Source organism: Salvelinus alpinus, chromosome 15 (assembly GCF_045679555.1).
Source record: "Salvelinus alpinus chromosome 15, SLU_Salpinus.1, whole genome shotgun sequence".
Classification (NCBI taxonomy): domain Eukaryota; kingdom Metazoa; phylum Chordata; class Actinopteri; order Salmoniformes; family Salmonidae; genus Salvelinus; species Salvelinus alpinus.
This window is the reverse complement of record NC_092100.1, coordinates 32,439,868-32,467,150: the sequence shown is the minus strand read 5'-3', so window position 1 is coordinate 32,467,150 and position 27,283 is coordinate 32,439,868. Positions and strand designations below refer to the sequence as shown.

Genomic DNA, 27,283 nt, shown 5'->3' with positions numbered 1-27,283 from the left:
TAGAGCACACTTTTATTCAGTGAAGACACAGAGACACATAAAGGCATCACTACTATTGACAAGAAAACAATTACAGTGAAGCTGTTGGTGATCTATTCATTGTAGTTGATCACATGTGAACATTGTATTGGATTACTTTCATTAGAGATCTGGGCCCGGATCCACAAAATTTCTTCTTAACTGGTATTTTTTCTTTAACTATTGAAGGAAGTTAAGCAAAGTTACTATTCCTCAATAAAGTTATTGGAAATGTTCTTAAGGTTTTTCCTAAGGTTCTTCCTAAGAAAAAAGTTAAGAAGAAATGGGATTCTTGAAAATGATGCTTTAGGATTTCTTCTTGGAAATGTACTTAGTTTTAGGACAGCTAAACCCTTGTCTTGAGACGAATCGATACTTTTGTAACCATTAACATTTTCTTGCGGAACAGACACAGTTGGCTACCGGATATTTAAATACAGCAAGAATACAAATTAAACACGCGTTATCAAGCTAGCTAGTAATTAACAATATATTACAATATTCTAGAAGTGTTAAATAGCTAGCGCTATCTCGTTAATTTGCAAAGAAGAACTTGGCAAACTTAGCTAATGTTAACATCGTTAGCTATTTTGGCTATAATGTCTTTACTAGCTAACGTAGCTAACTAACTTACCATTCGTGCAGTCCCTCTACCACCATCTCTATGATGGACGACACCTCCTCCAGCTGGTCCATATGAATGTTCTCTCAGCTCCCTTCATCTTTTTACGTCATTACTGTCCATTGCCATATCCCCGGCGGCAAAGTCAGACTCGGCCACTCTCGCCCATCCTTTCTTTTTCGTCTCTGGAGTGACCCCGCAGTTATCAAGTCTCCCCAACAGCAACCTTTTCCTGGCTGCTATTTCCTTCACCATCACTTCAATCTATTTTCTTGGTTATCCATTTTTGATTTTGATATAGCTAGTCGGATGGCTATAATGTGTGAATTATAACGAAATAACCAAATTCAATCACCACTGTCACATAGGCTTATTTATTGGTTTCAAGCATGTTACTAATGTCAATGCCATATAAGAAGATATTTACGAAGATCCTAAGAAAACTACGAATTTCTAAGAACATTTTGAGGAATTAAATTACGAACTATCTCATGAACTTCCTATTTTTTTCCTTAAGAAACTTCTTACGTTTTTTCGTAAGTAATGTTTTGTGAATCCGACCCCTGGGCCTGTTCTGTTATTAATGTTTCTGGGTGCATAAATGCAGTTTGACTACAGAAGAATGTGGTTAACCCATTGTGATGTTAGCTGTGATCATTAAGATTCCACAGATAACAGACATGCAGATTTCAACGCCTCAGCGTTATAGGATCCCAGACATCAAAGGAAGGTTCTCATTCTACTGTGTCTGCGGCAGAGAGGTGAAAAAATTAAAACTGTGTGAGAGAGAGGGAGTCAGTAAAAATGGCTAGCTGAAAAATGCTTGCTGTATAACCTACCTGGTCATATGTCATGTTATGATGCTTGATAATGGGTCGATGACTCCTCCTGCATAGTTAGCTTCCTGCTAAATTGGTGTCCTCTCACTGATTAAGTGGTAGTCTCCTTAATGATGCCGTGGCTGACTGCAGGTTGGCTCACTTTAAAGATCAACTTCATTTTTCACCCCCGGTCATTAAAGTGCGAGCCTGAGTACTTCAAATCAACTTACTGGGGATTTTTCTCTCTGAGACTAAAGACAATGTTTCCTTCTTTGTTTGAGGATCCAACTTTCCCTTTGTTTTCTTCTCTTTTGTTTTTGCAAGTTATGTAACAGCATAAAATATTGAATTACATTCAAAGAAAAGGAAACAGAAATATAAAATAAATCAATTGCGGTAAAATATTGTCACTTTTTGCAGTTATTTTCCTTGGATTCCAAGTGTGAAGTGTATACAGCTAAGATCTGGTCGATGTAGATTTCTCCCTCAGTTAGAATTGTATCATTAAGTGTTTGCTATTATGTCTAAGTGAACAGTTGTACAGCAAGTGTATTGACTGTAAGAAAGAGGGAAATACGCTGTTACCCAGTATTGTGCTGGATTACAGAATCAAGGTCGACTCAGAAGACACAGAGCAGCATTATCCCTTAATCCTGTGTTGTGGTTTCAAATAGCCTTTTTCACCTAATCTTCACTAGTAAAATGACAAACATGAATACGGAGGTAGGTGTTTAAACTTGCATTACCTGCAGTGTTCAGGTCAAAGGCTTATACTGACTTAAAGTGGCTCTATATTATATGAAAGAACAGATGATCATGTGCTTGGTGCTCATAACATTTTGTTACGCTGGTATTACAGAAGACTACCCAGCCTTCTGATGAAACTCCCTCAGGCTTGTGTTGGTTTAGAGGTGAAAATCTGGAAACTTCTCTTAGAAAATCTCACTCATGTCTTCATTGAGGCAGACTCATTTCTTTATGCTACGTTGGACATTGACCAAGTTTCACTCATTCTATGATACATATTAAGAACTTATTTTGGATTTTGTGGATTTACAGTATTAATAAAACAACTCCTATATGAGATATTGTTCATATCAGTGCCCTGGGGCATTGGGATATTATTATTATGTTAGTCCAGAGGAAAAGGTGCCTTCTTCTGGCCCTCCAACACCATCTGGTCTCCCATCCAGGGACTGACCAGGACCAACCCTGCTTAGCTTCAGAGGCAAGCTAGCAGTGGGATGCAGGGTGGTAAGCTGCTGGTATGTACAGCTTGAGATTCTCATACAGTACAGCTTTTCACTGTGACCACACGGCCCAGCCCAGGCCCATCTCAGCATGTCTGTCTCTCCCTGCTCTGGGCTGGTGGAGCCCGAGGAAACTAAAAGTACTGTGAAAGACTAAAAGTGGGCCAGGCACTGACGCCTCCAGTTGACCTACCTTGTTCGTGGGGTCCAGGTACAGAGTAGTGACAGGCCTCCTCCTCTGTGGACCACATTACTAATGTGTGAGGGTGCAGGAGGAGCACACCGTGTGATGAATCACTCCGCCGCACCCATGGCATCCTCATAAGTCAAGAGTAAAAGTGTTCATAGCTTGCTGGCTAAAAGTGCTAGCTCCCTCCGTCCGCCATGGAGAAACTCCAGCAAGGCACAACGGAAGGAGGAAGGGGGAAGGTTAAGTGCTGTTTGCCTCCATAGCCTGAAGATCTCCCTCCATCTTAAAGAAAAATCTAGTCCCTCTAGTGGGTCACTGGATTTAGAGAGTGCTGTAAACTTTGAAAAAGTAACTTTCATGCTTGAGCAGAGTTATTTTTAACAAATGAGTGTAGTATATACAGTGTGATCTGGACTGCCTATTCTCAGTTACACACAGAACATTAAACACTGTTAGTTTAAGCCACATTTTTCTTCTGAGGTTTTCTGTGCAGAGGATATTCACTGTTGTGTATCCAGAGAGAAGGGCTCTGTGAATTAAGACAGAAAATCAATAGTGCACTTTCTAATTTAAAAGCAATGATACACATTTAGTTTCACAAAGGAGCTCATTGAATTTTTGTTTAAAACAGAAATATATATAAAAACCTGTGTACATCCTTGTTTGTTGCGCTTCATTTTTTTTCTCCCCTCAAGCGAGAAGGTTAACTATTTTAGTTTACATGCCTACCTCCCCCAGAGTTGATGTTGCTCTATAGTGGTGATGTGGGAGTGTGTAGGTTTGACGCTAGGTAATATATCACAAGCTCTAGGGGATCTCCCTGGTATGCTCCTCAATAATGAAGTTCATTCGTTAACCTCCCCCTCAAAGGCTAAGTTTTTCAACAGCCACTGCTACTCTTACTAGAGTCAGCCACATAATCATGCTTTTTTCTCAGTCGGCGCCTCTGCAGCACATGAAGAATAAGCAGGTCCATTACCAATCCCTCATGCCTGGTTCTGGGTATAATTATCACAGGGAAAATGACCTGCTCTATTTGGTTTGCCGTGGAGGGGGTGCAGAGTGATGCAGCGCCCCTAATCACCTACCCCTCTCTGTCCTGTTGGAGATGGAGAGGCTGGTTTTGGGGAGTCTTGCCAGTTCATTAGAATTCACAGGGTTCCACCTCCCCGCCTAGCCAGACTAAGCCTCTTGCACAGGCTGGGATGCCTCCTATAATCTCTCTCTCTCCCTCTCTCTTGCTGCCTCTCTCTCAAGCCTCGTATGGCTTCCCCTCTATCCCCACAGACGGCTCCGCACTAAAGACAGCCAGTACACATAGTTCAAATGTTATGTCCATTGATTTATTGGAGATGTATTTCCAAAACAATTGTCAGCTATCAAACTTGCCTGTTTAGTTCCACGAAAGATTTCTGTCCGTTTTTCACGATCTCTATGAATATAGCCTAATGTGAATGTGCATTGATTGAATTTTTATTCATTTGAAGCTCTACCAATTACATTAGTTTACTAGGACACTCCATTTTTGTATTCTAACGGCAACCTCTTTGTAATCCGTAATCAAATACTTTTCACTGTAAAAATGTATTGTCTTGACCCATTTGGATCAAATGAGGAGCCAATTCTATTGTTTCTTGTAAACATTTTTAGTGCCTCTTTGTCATAATTCTCTTATTGCAAAATAAGAAAGCCCAAAGATAAAGGAATCACCCTGTCATTCCAGTCTATTAAACCTAATGGAGCGATGACAACATCAACAACGTCAAACCACTACAAACTAGCTGCTGGGGGGGCATGTGATGTTTTCAATTAGAGAAGTGTGTTACTTATCAAATTGTTTACTACCAAATGTCTGTGTATTTCTTAATACCTGGAAGGATCCTAATTTAATTTGGAGCAGACATGAACTACCCTGCACAACATTATCTGTGACTTGGGTAAGTGCATGTTAAAGGACCAAGGCAGCCATTTTTAGCTCAATATAAAATAATTTCTGGGTAACAATTAAGTACCTAACTGTGATTGTTTAAATTAAAATGGTAAAAAATTTACTAAAATAGCTTCTTAGCAAAGAGCAAATTCTCAAGCAAGAATTATGCTACAGTAGGACTATCTGCGAGTGGTCTGAGTGGGGAGTGGAAAACTGAAAACTAGCTGTTATTGGCAGAGAGGTGTGGAACTCTCTTTCTTATTTGTCTTTTAACTAATTTACCACCTGGGGATGTCACCAGGCAGGCCAAAACTACATCCCACCAAAACAGGCTGACATTTCAGGCGTTCTTTTCAAACAGCTCTTACACTAAAAGGACAACTCCGGTAGAGGTTCAGGTGGGACTTTGTAAGGAGGGGTGCTCAATAACAATGACAAAAATCATGAGAATGGCTTACCAAGAAAAGCTTCCAAAAGGACTAATTTGAGGTAAAAAGGAGTTGGAGCACTCGACAATATAAGGCAGAGATGTATTTATTTTTGCTTACTTTAATCCATTGTACAGGATGCGAACAGGTGCCTGACGTTGACACTCAAACCAGTGCGCCTGGCACCTACTACCATACCCCGTGCAAAGGCACTTAAATGTTTTGTCTTGCCCATGGCACCTACTACCATACCCCGTTCAAAGGAAAATTTATATTTTGTCTTGCCCATTCAGCATCTGAATGGCACACATATACAATCCATGTCTCAATTATCTCAAAGCTTAAAAATCCTTCTTTAACCTGTCTCCTCCTCTTCATCTATATTGATTGAAGTGGATTTAACAAGTGACATCAATAAGGGATCATAGCTTTCACCTGGATTCACCTGGTCATTGTGTCATGGAAAGGTGTTCCTAATGTTTTGTACACTCAGTGTATAAAACACAGGAAAATCACATTTTTGGCTGCGCTCGGCCTTTAATATATATCTTGATCTTTTGATATTTTCATTGTTTATCTCCATCATGACGCACATCTTTACAAATCCACTGAACCCTCTTCTGTGGCATATGTCGCAACTCTTCTCTTCTCATCCTTATTTAACACGCACTGTAAGAGCTTTAATGTAATTGACTTGTAAATATTAGAATGTATGATTGCTCTATCCGAGATTGGATGAGCTTGGACACAAAACAAAGTTTTCTAGCTCTACTCTGTAAATGATGTTGGGTGTAGACCTAGTAGCAGAGGTTGTAGTCATGTTTTATTCAACCACATTATAGTACATAGACTGTCGTGACTTTATTGACTTTGTGTATACAGTTATTATGTCACTGATGGCTGTGGCATAGACGTAACCTAATGCACCTCCTCCTGTAGTTGAAGTAATGGTGGACTGGCTCATATATGTCATTTTACTGAGGCTTTTGTCTTTCGTCTGTGTGGCCTTACTGCTCTATAAATATGTATGGGTTTGTGAGCTGGGCTGAGGCTGAGGCTGATGCTGGGCTGGCGTGGGGCTCCACATATGGAGAGCAGTCACTAATGGAGAGGCCACTGATCACACTGTCACTGTGTGTCAGTCAGTCAGCAGCCCACAACCCCCAATACCACACACCACTCTCCACTACAGCTGCCTCTCTGCCTGCCTCACTATACCGCACTGCACTCCTCTGCAGGCATGACAGCATACATGTATGTTTCTAAACTCTCCACTCTCACATTTAAACCTCTTTAAATGCTCTGCTCCCCACCCCACTGAACGAAACCTCTTTTATTTTCCCTGAAATAGATATTCCCTTTGTTGTCAATGTGATTTATTGAAGTCTTCCCCACAAGTGGAAGCCCCAGGAAATTGCCTGGAATGGCTCTAAATTGGTTTATGATTGTCTCGAATGGGTTGGTGCTGTTATGGTTTGATATTATGGCCTCCACTCCTTGGCGTTTATATTAAATCGACCTGTATTGTTTTCATTGGGTGTCTGTTGGACGTTGTTAATTCTACTTCAGCTGGGGGCTGGCAATACACACACACACACATCGTCCATGTCACTGTACGGATTATTTGTTGTTGTATCTATCACTGATACGTGTCTTTTTCTTGGGATACAGAGGGGGGTGAGTGCTGAGTCCCTATGCGCTCTATGATCTGTGGTCTGGAGAGCTGTGGCAGTGGTGTGGTACCGTAGGAGTTAATGTGGATCAGCTGCGTCCCAAGCCAGCCCAGCCCAGCCAGCGAGGGAAGGCGTGGGGTGCGGGATGTCTACTGACAGACTGCTAATGAGGCCATTATCGGCTCTGGTCCTCTCCTCTCCTCTGGGGCACCAGTAGAGGCTCCGCGTCTCCTCTCAATTGAATTCCATCCCACAGGGCTTGTTTACAATAAATACATTTGCTTGAATTAATCAGCGAGGAGCGCGAGACACTTGACTGGATCGGTGTTTATGCAGAGAGGCAGTGAGTATGGGCCCACTGCAGCCCGGCACAGCCCAGCTCTGCTCTTGACTGCTCCTACCTACAGCTAGAGCTGCTTCTCTGTGGACACACTGACACTGGCTCTGCCATCAGGGAGTCATTGATATTTCTTACCTCTCTGATTTTGGATAGGTTCAGTGAACACTTATGCAAGAAATGATGGGTACCAGTCCATCTCAAGGTGGAACTGAATAGAGATCAAAGAGTTACATCACCTGGGATATGTGTTGACCAAAACCCAGAAGGATATCCAATGTCATAATGTGTGGAGGTGGTATAACACACACACAACAGACAATTTAAACCAATGACAGCAGAGTAACGTTGCACAGTTCACAGATTACAATCATATAATTGATCTTACATTATATCACCACATTCATAAAAATACATTTGTTTTGTGATTTAGTCAATGTCAGTGATTTAGTCAATGAGTTCAGCAACACCTCAGTATTGGCATACTGTTATTGTGAATGGGTTGTAGTCAGGGGAATGTTCCATCATTGTGCAAAGCAGAGGAATTGGCCTTTCTGGCAGCAGCTGTGCTCAGAAACACCAGGTATTTCCTGATTGTAGCTGGTCCAGAATGCATGTACTTCTCACTGTGACCAGGATAAAGTATCTTTATGCAGAGGCAACCTTTATTGAGACCGATTATTACAGTATACAATCACAAACAATCATGTTTCTAAACTCAAACTAAACTAAACTTTTTGTATGAACGTAACAAGATTCATCAACTGAGACATAAACTGAACAAGTTCCACAGACACGTGACTAACAGAAATGGAATAATGTGTCCCTGAACAAAGGGGTGTCAAAATCGGAAGTAAGGGTCAGTATCTGGTGTGGCCACCAGCTGCATTAAGTACTGCAGTGTATCTCCTCCTCATGGACTGCACCAGATTTGCCAATTGTTGCTGTGAGATGTTACCCCACTCTACCACCAAGGCACCTGCAAGTTCCCGGACATTTCTGGGGGGAATGGCCCTAGCCCAATCCAACAGGTCCCAGACGTGCTCAATGGGATTGAGACCTGGGCTCTTCGCTGGCCATGGCAGAACACTGACATTACTGTAATGCAGGAAATCACGCATAGAACGAGCAGTATGGCTGGTGGCATTGTCATGCTGGAGGGTCATGTCAGGATGAGCCTGTAGGAAGGGTACCACATGAGGGAGGAGGATGTCTTCCCTGTAACGCACAGCGTTGAGATTGAGCTTGTTGTCATTGCAGGCAGTCTGATGATGCTGTGACACACCGCCCCAGACCATGACGGACCCTCCAACTCCAAATCGATCCCGCTCCAGAGTACAGAGTACAGGCCTCTGGGTAACACTCATTCCTTCGACGATAAACGCGAATCCAACCATCGCCCCTGCTGAGACAAAACCACGACTCGTTAGAGAAGAGCGCTTTTTGCCAGTCCTGTCTGGTCCGGCGATGTTGGGTTTGTGCCCATAGGCGACGGTGATGTCTGGTGAGGACCTGCCTTACAACAGGCCTACAAGCCCTCAGTCCAGCCTCTCTCAGCCTATTGCGGACAGTCTGAGCGCTGATGGAGGGATTGTGCATTCCCGGTGTAACTCTGGCAGTTGTTGTTGCCATCCTGTACCTGTTTCACAGGTGTGATGTTCGGATGTACCAATCCTGTGCAGGTGTTGTTACACGTAGTCTGCCACTGCGAGGACGATCAGCTGTCCGTCCTGTCTCCCTGTAGCGCTGTCTTAGGCATCTCCCAGTACGGACATTGTAATTTATTGCCCTGGCAACATTTGCAGTCCTCATTCCTCTTTGCAGCTTGCCTAAGGTATGTTCACGCAGATGAGCAGGGACCCTGGGCATCTTTCTTTTGGTGTTTTTCAGAGTGAGTAGAAAGGCCTCTTTAGTGTCCTAAGTTTTCATAACTGTGGCGTTAACCTCACTAGGGTATGTGGGATGGTAGCGTCCCACCTCTTCAACAGCCAGTGAAACTGCAGGGCGCCAAATTCAAAACAACAGAAATCCCATAATTAAAATTCCTCAAACATACAAGTATTTTACACCATTTTAAAGATACACTTGTTGTAAATCCAGCCACAGTGTCCGATTTCAAAAAGGCTTTACGACGAAGCACACCAAATGATTATGTTAGGTCAGAGCCAAGTCACAGAAAAACACAGCCATTTTTCCAGCCAAAGAGAGGAGTCACAAAAAGCAGAAATAGAGATACAATTAATCACTAACCTTTGATGATCTTCATCAGATAACACTCATAGGACTTCATGTTACACAATACATGTATGTTTTGTTTGGTAAAGTTCATATTTATATCCAAAAATCTGAGTTTACATTGCCGCGTTATGTTCAGTAGTTCCAAAACTTCCGGTGATTTTGTAGAGAGCCACATCAATTTACAGAAATACTCATAATAAACATTGCTAAAAGATACAACTGTTATGCATGGAATTTTAGATCCACTTCTCCTTAATGCAACCGCTGTGTCAGATTTCAAAAGAACTTTACGGAAAAAGCACACCATGCAATAATCTGAGTACAGCGCTCATATCCCAAACAACCCAAACAGATATCCGCCATGTTGTGTAGTCAACAGAAGTCAGAAATAGCATTATAAATATTCACTTACCTTTGATGATCTTCATCAGAATCCACTCCCAGGAATCCCAGTTCCACAATAAATGTTTGTTTTGTTCGATAATGTCCATCATTTATGTCCAAATACCTCCTTTTTGTTCGCGCGTTTAGCCCAGTAATCAAAATTCATGAGGCGCGACCACTAGGTGCAGACAAAATGTCAAAAAGTTCCGTTACAGTCCGTAGAAACATGTCAAACGATGTATAGAATCAATCTTTAGGATGTTTTTAACATAAATCTTCAAGAATGTTCCAACCGGAGAATTCCTTTGTCTTCAGAAATGCAGTGGAACGCAAGCTAACTATCACGTGAACGCGCATGGTCAGCTCGTGGCTCTCTGGCAGACCTCTGACTCAATCTCATTTGCCCCCAGTTCACAGTAGAAGCATAAAACAAGGTTCTAAAGACTGTTGGCATCTAGTGGAAGCCTTAGGAAGTGCAATATGACCCCATAGACACTGTGTATTCAATAGGCAAAGAGTTGAAAAACTACAATCCTCAGATTTCCCACTTCCTGGTTGGATTTTTTCTCAGGTTTTTGCCTGCCATATGAGTTCTGTTATACCCACAGACATCATTCAAACAGTTTTAGAAACTTCAGAGTGTTTTCTATCCAAATCTACTAATTATAAGCATATTCTAGCTTTTATGGCTGAGTAGCAGGCAGTTTAATTTGGGCACGCTTTTCATCCAAATTTCCCAATGCTGCCCCCTACCCTAGAGAAGTTAATTGCCTAACATCTGTAAGCTGTTAGTGTCTTAACGACCGTTCCACAGGTGCATGTTAAATAATTGTTTGTAGTTCATTGAACAAGCATGGGAAACAGTGTTTAAACCCTTTAAAATGAAGATCTGTGATGTTATTTGTATTTTTACGAAATATCTTTTTTTGCTGAGTTTATATGTCACTCTCAGGATGCATTGTGGCTTGTATGTCTTGTCTGTCCTTACTGTGTCAGTGATGCTTTCACACAATGTCCTCAACCAAGGTTTTACAAAACTCATACATATTCACATACAGTGAACATACACCCGCCACAGACACAATCCACACAAACAAACTCAAGCAGTTGCATGCGTTTGGCCCTCTATCCATTCCACTCTCTCTTTCACACACAGACACTGTAGTGTAGATGTTCCTTTCCTTTAAGCTACACGGTTGTTATCTGCAGTCATCTGAACATTTGGGAAGAGAGTGCAGAGCAGAGTGCTGCCAGGAGAGAGTGGGTGTGTGTGAGGTCACAGTGGGGCCCGGCCGCCCAGGGGCCAAAGCCATGCGGTTTTATAAACAAGGAACTCACACAACAGCAGTGAGATGGCCCATGGTTTAAGACTGACTGATACTGTAGCAAGTAGCAGCACATGGCCAAGGCAACCACACCACATTCTTGTCTGTGCTGAAAGTGACAGTTTAACCTGGCCCTGCGTGGGCCAGCAGATTGTCTCATGTAGAGAGCAACTCAGTGTCTTGTGGTTAGAAACCCAGCATGAGAAACAAACACTAGGTTTCAGTGTGACAGGGGATTGAAATGTGTTTACCACCACATTGTTTTCACTCGTTTGTAACCATGACACGCTCCGTTTGAGGATATCTGCATCTGAATGATGTTTTATGCAGTGACAGTCCGGTTCTGACATTACATGAGATAATGTGTTAATTGTGCCTCTAATGGATCATGTAGAGGTCGTAATGAAACACGTTCATTTGCTAGATTTATGGCGTCATGGGCAGGAGGTTAATTTGCATACCTGATGTATCATAGGTCGTGATTCCTACTATATACATAGTATACCCTTCCTGCAGCAGTTCCAAAATGACAAGTTGGCTGTAGAAGTGTACACATGGTGGAATATGGTAGCCTGATGACATCCGCTGCTCTGTCGTTCACTACATACTTTAGTCTGAGACTGCCATCATTTAAGTTATTTGTGGTGACAAGGTGCACCAGGGCCATTGTACCAAACAAAGTCATCAGCGATTGGATCGTCTCAGACCAATCAGAGTATCAAAGCCAATGAAGAATTTTCAAACCGCTGCTTTACCCACGTGTGTTCTGGCTCAGGCCAATTCCATTGGTTTCTTGACCAATCAGACGGCCCTGAATATGTTTGCATTCAGTGAAAGGATTGGGGAGGTCCTCAGATCCAGACTCATTGCGGAGAAGAAACTAACGTCAGTGGGTGTGGTGTAGCGTTTGGCCAGATCATGGGGTCTGGGTAGTCAGGCAAGTAAATATGGAAAATTATGTTTGCCAAATCAATGTTTGATAATAATGTCAAAATCAACGTTGACTGGACATGTCAAAAATAGCAAATTCATTTGGTAAAACTGAATAATTCTAAACGTTTAACATGAAAATGTGTCTGAAAGATATTGCCAGGAAATAAATAATGCAATGAAATATTTTGCATTTCGAGAGCTTGGGACTATATGGTTTTATCAGCAAAAAAGATTATTCTGAGATAATTGGCTTTACATTTCTGAACTCTCATTGGTTTGAATGGTGTCAGCAATTATATTATTGTATTCTTTTGAACTTAACAACATGAATTGGGGTATTTAGAGTACTATATACAGTAGGTAGAGAACATTGAACAGAACAATTTTGACAAAAATATAGATAGAACCTTATAGTCCCAAGCTTTTGATTTATCTTGAGAAGGGATGATATGAACACCAGCTTATTTATGGACATTCTAAATGAAACCCGGTTATTGGCCAGAGCCAGATTGCACTAAAACCAGAATATTGTATCAGAAAGTGCCAGCTGGTAAGGGGTCTGAACAGATTATCATATGAGGGAGGGAGGGATGGAGAGAGAGAGAGGAGTGAGGGAGAGAGTGAGGAGTGAGTGAGGGAGGGAGAGAGAGAGAGAGGGAGAGAGAACGAGAGGGAGGGTGGTAGAAAAGGATAGAGAAACTCATCCGCCAGTCACTGTGGGGTGGAGGGGATCAGCCAAACCCTTTCGTCACTATCTCTCCTTCCTCACCTGCCAGAGCCTGTGTGTGTGAGCCTAGGGAGAGGGGGAGAGGAGGAGAGAGGTGTGTGAGTCCTGTGGAGAGGTCAGGGGAAGGGGCTGAACCTCCACTCGTTTGTCTGGGCTCTGGAAGGCTCCACCGCTGCTCTGGAGGCAGACATCTGGAGGCAGACTGAGTAGTAATATCTATCTACACACTCGGAGAGGAGAGGAAGAGACAGCTTCTGCTGTCACTGAGCCACAGGGAATTAGACAGCCTCTCTATATATTCTCTCCCTTTTGCGCTCTGTTTCTACATTACCTCCTTCCCTCATTCTTTTATTGAACGTATTCATCTACTTGTATTTCTCTTCACTTTTCTCTCTATTCCAGTCTCTCTTCTCCTTCTGTTTTCCTATTTTCTTTACATTATGAAAGCAGAGGAAAAGGGAATGGAAAAAATGTCTGGCAGAGCTACTGTTATGACTTTATCCTGGCACTAAAAGATAAGCAAGACAAGATAGTAAGAGTGTGCTGTGCCTATCGAGCCCTCAGACAAGCCTCAGTACTGCAATCAGTAGGAAAGGGGCCAGGTTCCCTGCCTGAGCTGTCAGCGCCCCCACTGGCTGCCTGCTGTGCCAATCAAAGGCAGGGGGCGGGGAGCAGGCAGACATTAGCGCTGATGTCACAGTCACATGGATTCTCGTGTGGTCATGCTCGGAGGCAGAGAGACAGAGCTGTGCTGGCCAGCTGCTGCTGAGACAGCAGTGGAGGGCTTTGAGCTGGTGATAGTGCTCTCTTATGGACTCGGAGCTTAATGATGTATTTTGTGATTTCAGCTATGAAAGGTAAGAGCAGAATGCATGCATGCTGTTTCCACGGTGCAATAGGCAGCCAGAGTAACACATAGGGAAGTGAAGCTTCTCTCTATTCACTGCCTGCCAACTCAATTTCAGCCGCTTGTAAGAAAAGAGTGGAAGGGAGAGAGAGAGGGAGAGTGGGAGGTAGAGAGTAACTGCCGCTGAATGTGTTTATTACCAGGGAAATAAGCTGTTGAAATATCTATTTTCCTCCATGAGCAGCTATTCTTTATTTCCTATTCTGGAAGGAAATTAAGTTTGATATTCTAAACGGATGATAAGACGTGTGTAATGGTATGTTTGGATGTTTCTCTAAAGTGAATAGGATTGTTAGTGCGTGTGTGTGTTTAAGAAATAACAGCCAGTGTGCTCATACTGATCTCTGTTTGATGTGAAGTACACCCCTCAAGCTCTTGAAACAGTTTCAAGTTTTGGGGGGTAGACATAGGGGAGTGGACGAGGTGAGAGGAGAGGGAGTCCTGGGGTGACGAGGGAGGGAGGACGAGGGGGTTCAGGTGTTTCTGTCGCAGTTCCTTCTCCTTGGTTCTTAATCTGGTTGTTCTAGTCCAGAGGACGTGTCTGTCTGTTTGGAGGGTTGAATTGCGTGATAGACTGGCAGTGTTGAATGTGGGTCGCAGATGAGGTGACAAGGCACTGGCTGGCCCCACTGGCAGACTGGGATTATTTGAGTTGATACTGGTGTGTGTCTGTGTGTTGTGTTCCACTGACCTATTTGTGGGTAGTAGGGTATACATGCATGGCCATGGGAGCAAGGCTGGGTCCTCCTCCCAGTCTCAGTGTCATGATCCTGCATGCATAATCCCAGTCATCCTCCTCCCCACCCCCTATCATACAGTCACACACACACACACACACACACACACACACACACACACACACACACACACACACACACACACACACACACACACACACACACACACACACACACACACACACACACACACAGAAAATAGTCACATGAAGCACAGGCAGCTGTCACTGTGTATTAGATGGGAAGTTGCAGGAAAGGAAAAAAGCAATTGGATCCTAACATTAGTAGTGCTTCTGATGCCTCTGTTCTTTGCCCTTCTGACTCACTGTCTGCATTGCTATATCCTTACCACTCAGTGCATGTCTAATACATACAGTGTGTGGAAACATATTTGTGCATTTTCCACCACGTTCTTATTTCATATTTATAGACATGAATACATTTAGATGATGTACAATACACTGAGACTTGAGAATTCTGAGAATATGATCTTGACCACCTCTGTACAGGGAGGGAGAATTGTGTGACAATTATTTTAATATGCACTTGATCACAATTTGTGAGAATCCTGTGATAAAGTGAGATTACATAGTTGACAGCGATGTGTGAGAATTGTGTGAAGTTATGGGAGAGTGACATGTGACCCTGAGGCAAGTATGAAAAATCAGCACTCTGACCCAATGCCTTTTTTATAGACTTTTATCTTGAGTATAGAAAATGGGGAAATTTATATTTATTTATGGGTGTGACTGTCCAAAATCCAATATATTTTTTCCCCTTTTCTGTTTTTAGATGCAACTTCCGTTATTATTCAAGACGTATTTATTACTGTATAAAGGCAGGTCGGCATTGAGTCAATATGTATTTATTACTGTATAAAGGCAGGTCGGCATTGAGTCAATATGTATTTATTACTGTATAAGGGCAGGTCTGCATTGAGTCAATATGTATTTATTACTGTGTAAGGGAAGGTCTGCATTGAGTCAATATGTATGTATTACTTTATAAGGGCAGGTCTGCATTGAGTCAATTTGTATGTATTACTTTATAAGGGCAGGTCTGCATTGAGTCAATATGTATGTATTACTTTATAAGGGCAGGTCTGCATTGAGTCAATATGTATTTATTACTTTATAAGGGCAGGTCTGCATTGAGTCAATATGTATTTATTACTTTATAAGGGCAGGTCTGCATTGAGTCAATATGTATTTATTACTGTATAAAGGCAGGTCTGCATTGAGTCAATATGTATTTATTACTTTATAAGAGCAGGTCGGCATTGAGTCAATATGTATGTATTTCTTTATAATGGCAGGTCTGCATTGAGTCAATATGTATGTATAACTTTATAAGGGCAGGTCTGCATTGAAACAATATGTATTTATTACTTTATAAGGGCAGGTCTGCATTGAGTCAATATGTATGTATTACTTTATAAGGGCAGCTCTGCATTGAGTCAATATGTATGTATTTATTTATAATGGCAGGTCTTCATTGAGTCAATATGTATGTATTACTTTATAAGGGCTGCTCGGCATTGAGTCAATATGTATGTATTACTTTATAAGGGCAGGTCTGCATTGAGTCAATATGTATTTATTACTTTATAAGGGCAGGTCTGCATTGAGTCAATATGTATGTATAACTTTATAAGGGCAGATCTTCATTGAGTCAATTTGTATGTATTACTTTATAAGGGCAGGTCTGCATTGAGTCAATATGTATTTATTACTTTTATAAGGGCAGGTCTGCATTGAGTCAATTTGTATGTATTACTTTATAAGGGCAGGTCTGCATTGAGTCAATATGTATGTATAACTTTATAAGGGCAGGTCTGCATTGAGTCAATATGTATGTATAACTTTATAAGGGCAGGTCTGCATTGAGTCAATATGTATGTATTACTTTATAAGGGCAGGTCTGCATTGAGTCAATATGTATTTATTACTTTATAAGGGCAGGTCTGCATTGAGTCAATATGTATGTATAACTATATAAGGGCAGGTCTGCATTGAGTCAATATGTATGTATTACTTTATAAGGGCAGGTCTGCATTGAGTCAATATGTATGTATAACTTTATAAGGGCAGGTCTGCATTGAGTCAATATGTATTTATTACTTTATAAGGGCAGGTCTGCATTGAAACAATATGTATTTATTACTTTATAAGGGCAGGTCTGCATTGAGTCAATATATATTTATTACTTTTTAAGGGCAGGTCTGCATTTAGTCAATATGTATTCATTACTTTTTAAGGGAAGGTCTTCATTGAATCCATACACCAATAGTGTCATTATTCAGTTCAATTTATCTCATCACAACACATAAATGAGCTGGAATAGATTTTTCGAGAATTTGAAGCCTTTCCAAACAGATATCTGTTTGATGGCTAAGATAGAGGAGTTGTGTATTGACATGTATTATACAAGAGATGAATGTCTTTTACATGTCGCTACCTTCCAACAGAGATATGGTCTCTCTCTCTCTCTCTCTCTCTCTCTCTCTCTCTCTCTCTCTCTCTCTCTCTCTCTCTCTCTCTCTCTCTCTCTCTCTCTCTCTCTCTCTCTCTCTCTCTCTCTCTCTCTCTCTCTCTCTCTCTCTCTCTCTCTCTCTCTCTCTCTCTCTCTCTCTCTCTCTCTCTCTCTCTCTCTCTCTCTCTCTCTCTCTCTCTCTCTCTCTCTCTCTCTCTCTCTCTCTCTCTCTCTCTCTCTCTCTCTCTCTCTCTCTCTCTCTCTCTCTCTCTCTCTCTCTCTCTCTCTCTCTCTCTCTCTGTTTCTCTCTCTCTCTCTCTGTTTCTCTCTCTCTCTCTCTGTTTCTCTCTCTCTCTCTGTTTCTCTCTCTCTCTCTCTGTTTCTCTCTCTCTCTCTGTTTCTCTCTCTCTCTGTCTCTCTCTCCAGACTCACAACGACACCACTGCCTCTCAAGTACCTAATTACCTGTAATGGAAACATCCCTCTCATTACCCCATGCAAATTAGCTAGCCTACTCAGCACAATTAAGATGAAAATTCCAAATATGAATTACATAATTAAAGAAAGACGTTTGATGTACCAAAAGACAGAAAAAAACAAGTGTATTTCATCTACATTATAATTAACCCTTCATCAAGAGTATTAATGTAGAGGGACGTAGCAGTGCTTTTTGAAACCACTCCAAACGGATCGTTCCAATACCAAGCTGTTGTGTTGCATACAGGCAGCGCATAACTATGTGATTTACCACAAGTGTCTACTAGATTGTAAATAATGTTCAGGCGATGAAGACAACATACAGCTAAATTCCATGTGATGGGTGGTTTAAGGGTACGTTAACAAGGCAGTAAATATTTGCTGTAGGTTTGGTGCTCTTTGTCTCTTCCTATCAGCAAGCGGGTGAAGTGCTCTTGACTAGCGCCTGCGTGCTGCAGGGCTTCCCACATCTCAGCAGAGGTTAACAAGATTGTCTATTATCCAGTTAGGGACTGAGGACACTGAAAGGCAGGCAGAAATCACCACAGATTAAAGGGAAGGCAAATTTTAGCCCACCAGCGAGGATTACAAATAAGAGTTACCAGGTAAGGATGTTTGTTACAAGGTCCCGTTTTGTATTCATATCAGATCAACAAAAATGAACATAATTTTGTCTGAATAGTCTCACCACAATAAGTGACACTGATCATCATTTTTTTAATCAAATCCTTAAACATTTTCTAAATCAAAATAATAATTTTCGCATAATTTTGTATCTTATTCTATTAAATTGCCCATTTGTTTATGCAAATATTGTTGTTTGATTTCATATTCTCAGAGCCCATCCAACCATCTATTATTACTAATGCTAACAGCCGTCTCTTTGACAGAGATGTGGTGTGTTTTGGAGCCATGTATGCTCAGATCTCTCCCTGCACAGTGCCTTTGTTAAGGAAGCGTAGTGGCATTTCCACAGGTTATTAGTGTGTGAGTTGTGGCGCTGTCTGGAGCGTGCTGTGTGACACGTCCTGGCTGCGTGTAGACGGTCTGGTTAATGAAATATTGACTGCCCATTGAGAGCATGGATTTTTGATTTAGCTCCAGAGAGGCTCCGAGGACAGGGACGTGTAGTCTGGAGTGAGAGAGGAGACTGCAGGAAGGAGACTGAGCCTGACACAGCCAGGGCAGAACCCAGCACCGATGCTCCTACCCTGTACCTTGCCTTCTATGGCTGTGGCTATGGCTATACTGTGCACTGATATGCCCAGGCCTCCACTCTAGCACTTGCGGGATGCCTGACAGCTTGGCAAAGCAACTGGGTGCCAGTCACACTCACTGACTTGAGGTTGTATCGGATCACACTCTCCTGTCTTAGTTGTGGCTCATTTCCTGCATTAACTGTCATTCTGTATTTAAGTGCACACTCATATGGATGCTTTGAAGTGTCTTCCCATCCTACAGCATTTATTAGTGCCTACTGTACAATAGTGCTATAATACTCCCTCCCTCCCTCAGAATACCTCATAACACACTCAGCACAGGTCCACCAGGTCCTGCTGCACCGACCAAATCACTCCACTGCAACATTCAAATACGGAAGAGAAATTGATTATTTTACACAGAAATGTAGATGAACAATTGTTTTTCATCTTTGAGAGAGAAAGGCAGAGATAGGTAGGGAAATACGGAGAGAGAGGGACAGATAGAGAGGGAGGGAGGAAGGGAGAGAGATTAGAGGAGTGTATTGAGAGTACCCAGTGGATTGTGCACTAAGAGTAGAGAGGGATTATCGTGCTGTTACTGTCAGTCTTCAAAGGGCCTTTGGAAAGGGACAGCTTTGTAAGCAGCATCAGTGTTTATCTGTGGTCTCAGGATCCCTTGCCCTATTGTCTGGCTGTGCATTACACTATTTCCATGATATGCCTACACTTTCAAAATGGATATAATTTCAACACAATATCATTTTATGTTCTATATGTTATCGATCTGATATTATATCCATGGTGTGTTTCTCTGTGCATCTTTGCTGGCACTCTCCTGCACCTGCAGTGCCCTCCCAAGCTCTTTCTGCCAGGGCTAAGAAGTTAACAGCGGTTTAGCGGATTGAAGAAGGGAAAGGTTTTCTGAGTACTTTTATTCTGTGCGTGTCTTGTTGCATTGCCTTTTTTCTCCGCAGGTCTCTCGAGGGCTGTCCACTGGCCTTTTGAAGTAGCATCAAAGAAGAAATGAGGGGGGGAGAAAAAGCATTATTGATTTTGCGTTTTGTCTGACTCAAATGCTGAGGAATAAAGACACATAAGGAGAGAGGTGTTGGCATCGGCGGTGCTCTTAGAGAGAGGGGGAGGGAGATGGAGAGATGAGGGAATGATAGAGACGTATAGGTGAGGAACTCCAGACAGTTAATGCATCTCTCCCCAGAGCCTCGTGCTCTGTTCAGTCTGGCTGTTTCACCTGTTAGCTACCTTTGTGCTCCTCTCTAATGCTGCAGTAAATAAAGCCCATTAAAGAGACAGACCTCTCTAGTCTCTCCACCTCCATGTCAGATATCTTATCTCCGACTCCATCAGGTTGGTGTCATCATCTCACAGCATCCCGCAGTTGACCTGCTTTTCTCTGATAAGCCAATCTGCTCAGTTCTCAGCTGTAATCAAATTTGCGCACTAGGTACAGTTGAAGTCGGAAGTTTACATACACCTTAGCCAAATACATTTAAACTCAGTTTTTCACAATTCCTGACATTTAATCCTAGTAAAAATTCCCTGTCTTAGGTCAGTTAGGATCACCACCATATTTTTAGAATGTGAAATGTCAGAATAATAGTAGAGAGAATGATTTATTTCAGCTTTTATTTCTTTCATCACATTCCCAGTGGGTCAGAAGTTTACATACACTCAATTAGTATTTGGTAGCATTGCCTTTAAATTGTTTAACTTGGGTCAAACGTTTCGGGTAGCCTTCCACAAGCTTCCCACAATAAGTTGGGTGAATTTTGGCCCATTCCTCCTGACAGAGCTGGTGTAACTGAGTCAGGTTTGTAGGCCTCCTTGCTCGCACACACTTTTTCAGTTCTGACCACATATTTTCTATAGGATTGAGGTCAGGGCTTTGTGATGGCCACTCCAATACCTTGACTTTGTTGTCCTTAAGCTGTTTTGCTACAACTTTGGAAGTATGCTTGGGATCATTGTTCATTTGGATGACCCATTTGCGACCAAGCTTTAACTTCCTGATTGATGTCTTGAGATGTTGCTTCAATATATCCACATAATTTCCCCTGCTGCAGCAAAGCACCCCCACAACATGATGCTGCCACCCCCGTGCTTCACGGTTGGGATGGTGTTCTTCGGCTTGCAAGCCTCCCCCTTTTTCCTCCAAACATAACGATGGTCATTATGTCCAAACAGTTCTATTTTTGTTTCATCAGACCAGAGGACATTTCTCCAAAAAGTACAATCTTTGTCCCCATGTGCAGTTGCAAACCGTAGTCTGGATTTTTTATGGCGGTTTTGGAGCAGTGGCTTCTTTCTTGCTGAGCGGCCTATCAGGTTATGTCAATATAGGACTTGTTTTACTGTGGATATAGATACTTTTGTACCTGTTTCCTCCAGCATCTTCACAAGGTCCTTTGCTGTTGTTCTGGGATTGATTTGCACTTTTCACACCAAAGTACGTTCATCTGTAGGAGACAGAACGCTTCTCCTTCCTGAGCGGTATGACGGCTGCGTGGTCCCATGGTGTTTAACCTTGCGTACTATTGTTTGTACAGATGAACGTGGTACCTTCAGGCATTTGGAAATTGCTCCCACGGATGAACCAGACTTGTGGAGGTCTACGATTTTTTTTTTAGGTCTTGGCTGATTTTAATTTTTTTTCCCATGATGTCAAGCGAAGAGGCACGTAGTTTGAAGGTAGGCCTTGAAATACATCCACTGGTACACCTCCAATTGACTCACATTATATCAATTAGCCTATCAGAAGCATCTAAAGCCATGACATCATTTTCTGGAATTTTCCAAGCTGTTTAAAGTCACAGTCAACTTAGTGTATGTGAACTTCTGACCAACTGGAATTGTGATACAGTGAATTATAAGTGAAATAATCTGTCTGTAAACAAGTGTTGAAAAAATGTCTTGTGTCATGCACAAAGTAGATGTCCTAACCGACTTGCCAAAACTGTAGTTTGTTAACAAGAAATGTGTGGAGTGGTTGAAAAACAAGTTTTAATGACTCCAACCTAAGTGTATGTAAACTTCCGACTTCAGCTGTAAGTGTGAAGTGGTGGGCTGGAAGAGAAGAGGAGCATTGTTTGTGTGCTGTTTTACCCTGACATCTCCTATCTCAAGAGTTGGCTGTAATTGACCTCAGAGTGAAATAAGCAAGTCCCTTTCTGAATAGAGCTGACACCACCCTCTCCCAGTTCTACTCAGCACTGTTATGTTATATTATGTTACATGCATGTTATAGCTAGCTACAGTAGATTAACATGGTATGCGGGACAGGGGTACCTCATGTCAGAGGTTAAAGATGGGTCATGCTGGGGTATGCATCTCGTCTCCATGGAGAACTGCTATAGCTCATAAATGGATCCAGGGAAGGAATGAGGGCTGATGAATGAGAAGTAGCTGAAATTTTGATTAAATCAGGGAACAGGCAGGGGAAAAGCCACATTTAACAAAGATCGTCTCAAGACTCACCGTGACACAACCTGAGTACAAAAGGCAGGGAACAGTGTAAGCAGATTGATTATATGTCCCTGCCTTCAGGGGGCTACTTGTGTGATGGCATCATTTAGACCAGGCACCTGCATGTCCTTAAGCATATAGAGAAACACAACCAACCTCAGGTGGAGTAGTACTCCACAGCACTATGAGGCGCTGTAGGTAATGGAAAAACCCCCAGAATGAAACGGTGACCTCTGGGCCCTCCCCATCAGAGAGCCTCTGTCCTGACTCTGGTTAGTGTTGCCACAACACAGCAGAATGGAGCAGAGGAGGGAGGAATGCCTCATAGAGCCGCATGCAGGCCCCAGAGTGAAACTATCTCTCAAGGTTACAGGCTTTACGAACTACTTCTCCATGCATCTTATTATGATCGTCATAAATAACAAAGGAAAACAGCCTTGTTTTAACAGGCCACTTAGATTTGATTTTTATGCACATATATTTGTTAGAAATAAAATAAATGCTGCTTCAGTACTAATTACAAGATGAAAGGATGTTATGCAGTGCAATGAACTTAGTTTGAAAACAAAGGACATAGCATATTTAGGAGCATAATGCTATTGAAAAAAATATCTCTTTATCTGAGCCAATAATTTATTGACACATTTTTTTCAATTTGTAAATAAGCCCAAATGTATTCAAACCAGTGTGATGTAAATTTCATAGATCCTTTGACCCTACAGATTGTTTTGGTTCACTTAAAATGACATCAAACAAACATTCCAGTTTATTTTCTCCACAGTGAGTGGAGCAGTGGGGCCAACACAGGAGGAATCTGACAGAGACAATGTCTGGGTGTGTCAGGTCTCAGTGAGAGGGAGGGAGGATGGTGGTAGAGAAGTCCTTGACCTTTCTGAGATGAGCCCTCACCCCGCCCCCTATGGCTACATAGAATATCTGATTGCTGATTATGAGTTCCCTCCCCGTCGTGCTGAGTGGTTTGCATGTCGCCATCCATCCCTTCCCAGCTGAACTGATTAATGTAAGGAGCTAAAGATTCTACATCTCAGAGAGATTGCAAAAAGGCTCTCGCAGAGCCTGGTAATCTAGAGTGCAGCTGGCAATCACCCAGTGCTGGCTCGAGAGGCTTTTTGGGTTGTTGTTTTGTTTTTGTTTTGAAGTCGTTTTTGGGGGGTGTTGATGTCTTGGTTCCCCTGGGCTATTCTTGTTTCAGGATGAGAGCGCTCCGTGTGCTGAGCGCAGGTCCTTGTCTGCCTGGCTTCCCGGCTGCTGCAGCCCAGCCCGGCCCAGCCTACTGAACAACAGCAGCGTCAGCACAGCCCCTCGCTCAAAGTCCCAGGATGTGCTTATGATCACCCTCTTACAGGAGGAGACCAATTTGGGCAGAAAAATGTACTTCATCCCAGATATGAAAAAAGCTCTTCGCTCATTTTCAGAGCTCCCAGACACCAATACAGGGAACAGAAGCATCAGATAAATTAAAAGAAATTGCTCCTCTGCTGCTTCAAGAGAACTTGTGTTTTAGAATTTTATTTGAACTCTATATTTGGCACAATTTGCTGGCTGTTTAATTGATATTTGCAGCAGTGAACAAATATATTTTTTTTTCATAAAAGCTGGCATGACTGCTTTACTTGCTTGAAGGGATCTGTCACAAAGTTACAAATAAGCCGCTGTCTTTTTCAAGAAATTAATTCATTTGTGAGCTGTATTTGCATTTCTGGGATTGATTATTTGCTTTCTTGCTTGCTTGCCTGTTGGATTTTTTTGCAATTTAAAGTTACATGAAATTGCATATTTTGCAGAATATAATCCCCAAACATTACTGGCCTCTAAATTGGTACCATTACTTACCGTTAAAGCAACATGCATTGTCTTAGTGGTCAACCTGTGTGCTACAGTAAAACATAGACGATGATCAGACTGATGATCTGCAGCAAAGTACCTTTGGGATACGATACCACCTCAAAGGGCAATGCAGGGATGAGAACTCTGTTTTGATCTTTGACACATTTCATGGGCATTGATTATATGATACTTTAGTCTTTGATCTAACAGTGGAAAATGTTGTTGCTTGATTCTCTGGTTCTCAGATTATTATAATTTATACATGAGGGATTTGTTTTTTTGCCAAGCTTGAGCAATCTTAAGTAAAAACACTGGGCTATTGTCTCTGTTCATATTATTTATATCATTAGCATCTCCTATAGAAATTAAACAGGGAACACTATTAGAAAAAAGGGTTCCAAATGGGTTCTTTGGCTGTCCCCATTTTGTTATAGGTAGAACCCTTTTTGGTTCCAGGTAGAGAAAGGGTTCTACATTGAACACAATAGGGTTCTATCTGGAATCAAAAGGGTTTTGCCTGGAACTCAAAAGTTCCCCTATGGGGACAGCAAAAGAATCCTTTTAGGTTCTAGATATACGTTAACTTCAGAAAGTATTCCGTGAATTTCAAACACAGATTCAACCAGAAAGACCAGGGAGGGTTTCCAATGTCTTGCAAAGAAGGACACCTACAGTATTGGTAAAAAAAAAAATGCAGATGTTGACTATCGCTTTGAGCATGCTTTGAGCATGATGAAGTTATTAATTACACTTTGGATAGTGTATCTATACACCCGGTCACTTCAAAGATACAGGCGTCCTTCCTAACTCAGTTTCCGGAGAAGAAGGAAACCGCTCACGCACAATTACCTAAAACACAAGGCCAAATCGACACAATGTTCCTGAGTAGCTGAGTTGGAATTTAAACTTAAATCTACTTGAAAATCTAAGACAAGACCAGGAAGTGGTTGTCTAGCAATGATCAACACCCAATTTGACAGAGCTTGTAGAATTTAGAAAATAATAATGGGTAAATGTTGCACAATCCAGATGTGGAAAGCTCTTAGAGACTTACCCAGAAAGACTCACAGCTGTAATCACTGCCAAAGGTGCTTCTACGAAGTATTAACTCAGGGGTGTAAATACTTATGTAAATTTCTGTATTTCATTTTCAATACATTTCCAAAAATGGCTAAAAACATGTTTTCACTTTGTCATGATGGGGTATTGTGTGTAAAAATATTAATTTTGAATTCAGGCTGCAACATAACAAAATGTGGAATAAGTCAAGGGGTATGAATACTTTCTGAAGGCATTGTATATTAATGGAAAGACATAATTCAAATAATGTGTTCACTTATACTCTTGAAGAGTGTGAGAATATATGTTTGACAAATTTCTCCCTCAGATGTAGCTTTGGAAAAACATGCAGTATTTTATAAAAACTCTACTACTGCTAGTACTTTTTCATACAACCTAGGGCTGCAGATGTTTTATAGGCAAATATTTCGGGACAAATTCTTTGTTTCCTAAAGAAACCACAAACAGTGCATTTTCCTCCAAACCATCTGATATATAATTTAAGAACTGAACAAACCCCATTGTACTCATAAAGGAAAAAATTCACTTACACAATTAGTTAGAGCACTGCGGTTACAATTACCTGGTAGTATTGCTGTTCAGTGCCGCATCATACTTGTTTAAGTTGATTACATTCAAAACATAGACCTCCTGTTAAACAAAGACTTGTCGAGGTTGGAGTAAAATACAGCATTTGATTATTTATTCACTGTCTTTCACCTTTTGTAGAAACTCAGAAAAAGCAGTATGATCTATTTTATTAGCCCAGTATCACTTCAAGGCAATCCAGGGAGTTAGGTTGTATTGTACACTGAATGTTATCCATTGCAACAGAAATGGTATGGATGTTATATATGTATGCTTGTAAGATAGATTTCATATCACAACAGCATATCCCTTGAGTGACTACAAATAACTATACAAGCCTCAAATTAGGTTTATTTTTTTTAAACTACAGGAAAGGCATTCTGCAGATTAATTTCAGTGTATGGCTCCCTTTGTGGAGGAAACAAATTGGGCTTTATGGAATTAGTGTGTTTGCTGCATGAATCTCAAATCTATTCCTGGAACATATGATTGTGTTTAACGTGATTTGATGTCTGCAGCGCCTCTGAGCGAAACGGAAGAGAGCTACCCGATTGGATTAGAGTCTGAAGTACAGTAATGACAGCTCAGTGTTTCTCCATTGACTCATGTTTGTTGTCTAAATACAATATGAATGTGGAGGGCTCGCTGTATACTCCTGTGCTAGGAGACCTTTTGCTGAAGGTCGTTTTGGGATCATAGCATGCCATTAATAATTCCAGTAAGTATCCGGAATCTCCATCTGTTCTGCTGCATCCATCCATTGCTTCCTTCCCTTTCTAAGACAAATGCAGCATCTTCAGGTTGGAATGAAATCATGCCTAGAGGCTCAGATATTGGAGGTGGTACTTTCAGTTTCGGAAAACATCACGAAACACATTTAACTGTGGTCACACATACTGCTCACACATTAGCCTGTTAAATTGTGTGTTTATGTGTGGAACACACAGGAATTCTCGCTTGAACACACACACACACACTACATCCTTATGTATACCCTCCCTGGGTCTTGTGAGTGTGTTTCAGCAGCAGCGAGTTTTGCAGGGAGGAAGCAGTGGACCTGTGCTGTGTGGTAATTCCCTACTGCTCTGCATATCCTCCCAGTCAACCAGCCGTTCTACAGGGATGCAATTATCACTCTCCCTCAAGCCTAGCCGCGCGCCATGACAAGGTGTTACTAGAGAAATCATCAAAGCCTGATTTTAAATGAAGCATTTAATTATGTGACAAGTGAACGCTGTGCGTGTGTGTGCTCATGTTCAGTTGCGTGTGCGTGTGCATACAGTACGCGAGAGAAGCTGTTAGGTTTTGCGTCCCTTAAACAGGCCTCAGAGGCAGGATCCTATGGGGAGTAGATAGATGTGTTGTCAGCGGCGTGCCCTGGCCGGGCACTGCGGGCGGGCGGGCGTGCGGCTGGGTGAAAGATGGCGGAGCGTGTCTGTGCACAGCTGAGGCTGTGATAGGAAACAGTGAGCGCTCCACCCCCGTCGCTCCATCCCTCCCGTCCAATGATAGATCTCCACTCTGATTCTTTTAATAGCAGGAGGCCAGCTCTCATGATGGACCTGTCATAGAACAGACACACACGGCCTCACAATTAGCTTCTCCTCATCATAAATACTGTAGCATTAATGAACCTT

The 27,283-nt window shown here is 41.9% G+C and overlaps 1 protein-coding gene across 3 annotated transcripts in view; it reads left to right on the top strand.

Annotated features, from left to right (window-relative positions):
- Positions 1-27,283, top strand: part of LOC139539930 (nuclear receptor ROR-alpha A-like) — a 292,848-nt gene that overhangs the window by 200,071 nt on the left and 65,494 nt on the right. Inside the window, exon 1 of one of the 3 annotated variants that reach the window (XM_071343341.1) lies at positions 13,581-13,733. The exons of the other annotated variants lie outside the window; for them this stretch is intronic. Within the exon in view, the coding sequence (XP_071199442.1) occupies positions 13,703-13,733 (31 nt within the window). The 5' untranslated portion in view covers positions 13,581-13,702. Of the gene's footprint in view, positions 1-13,580; positions 13,734-27,283 lie in introns of those variants that run through there. 3 annotated transcript variants of the gene reach the window in all.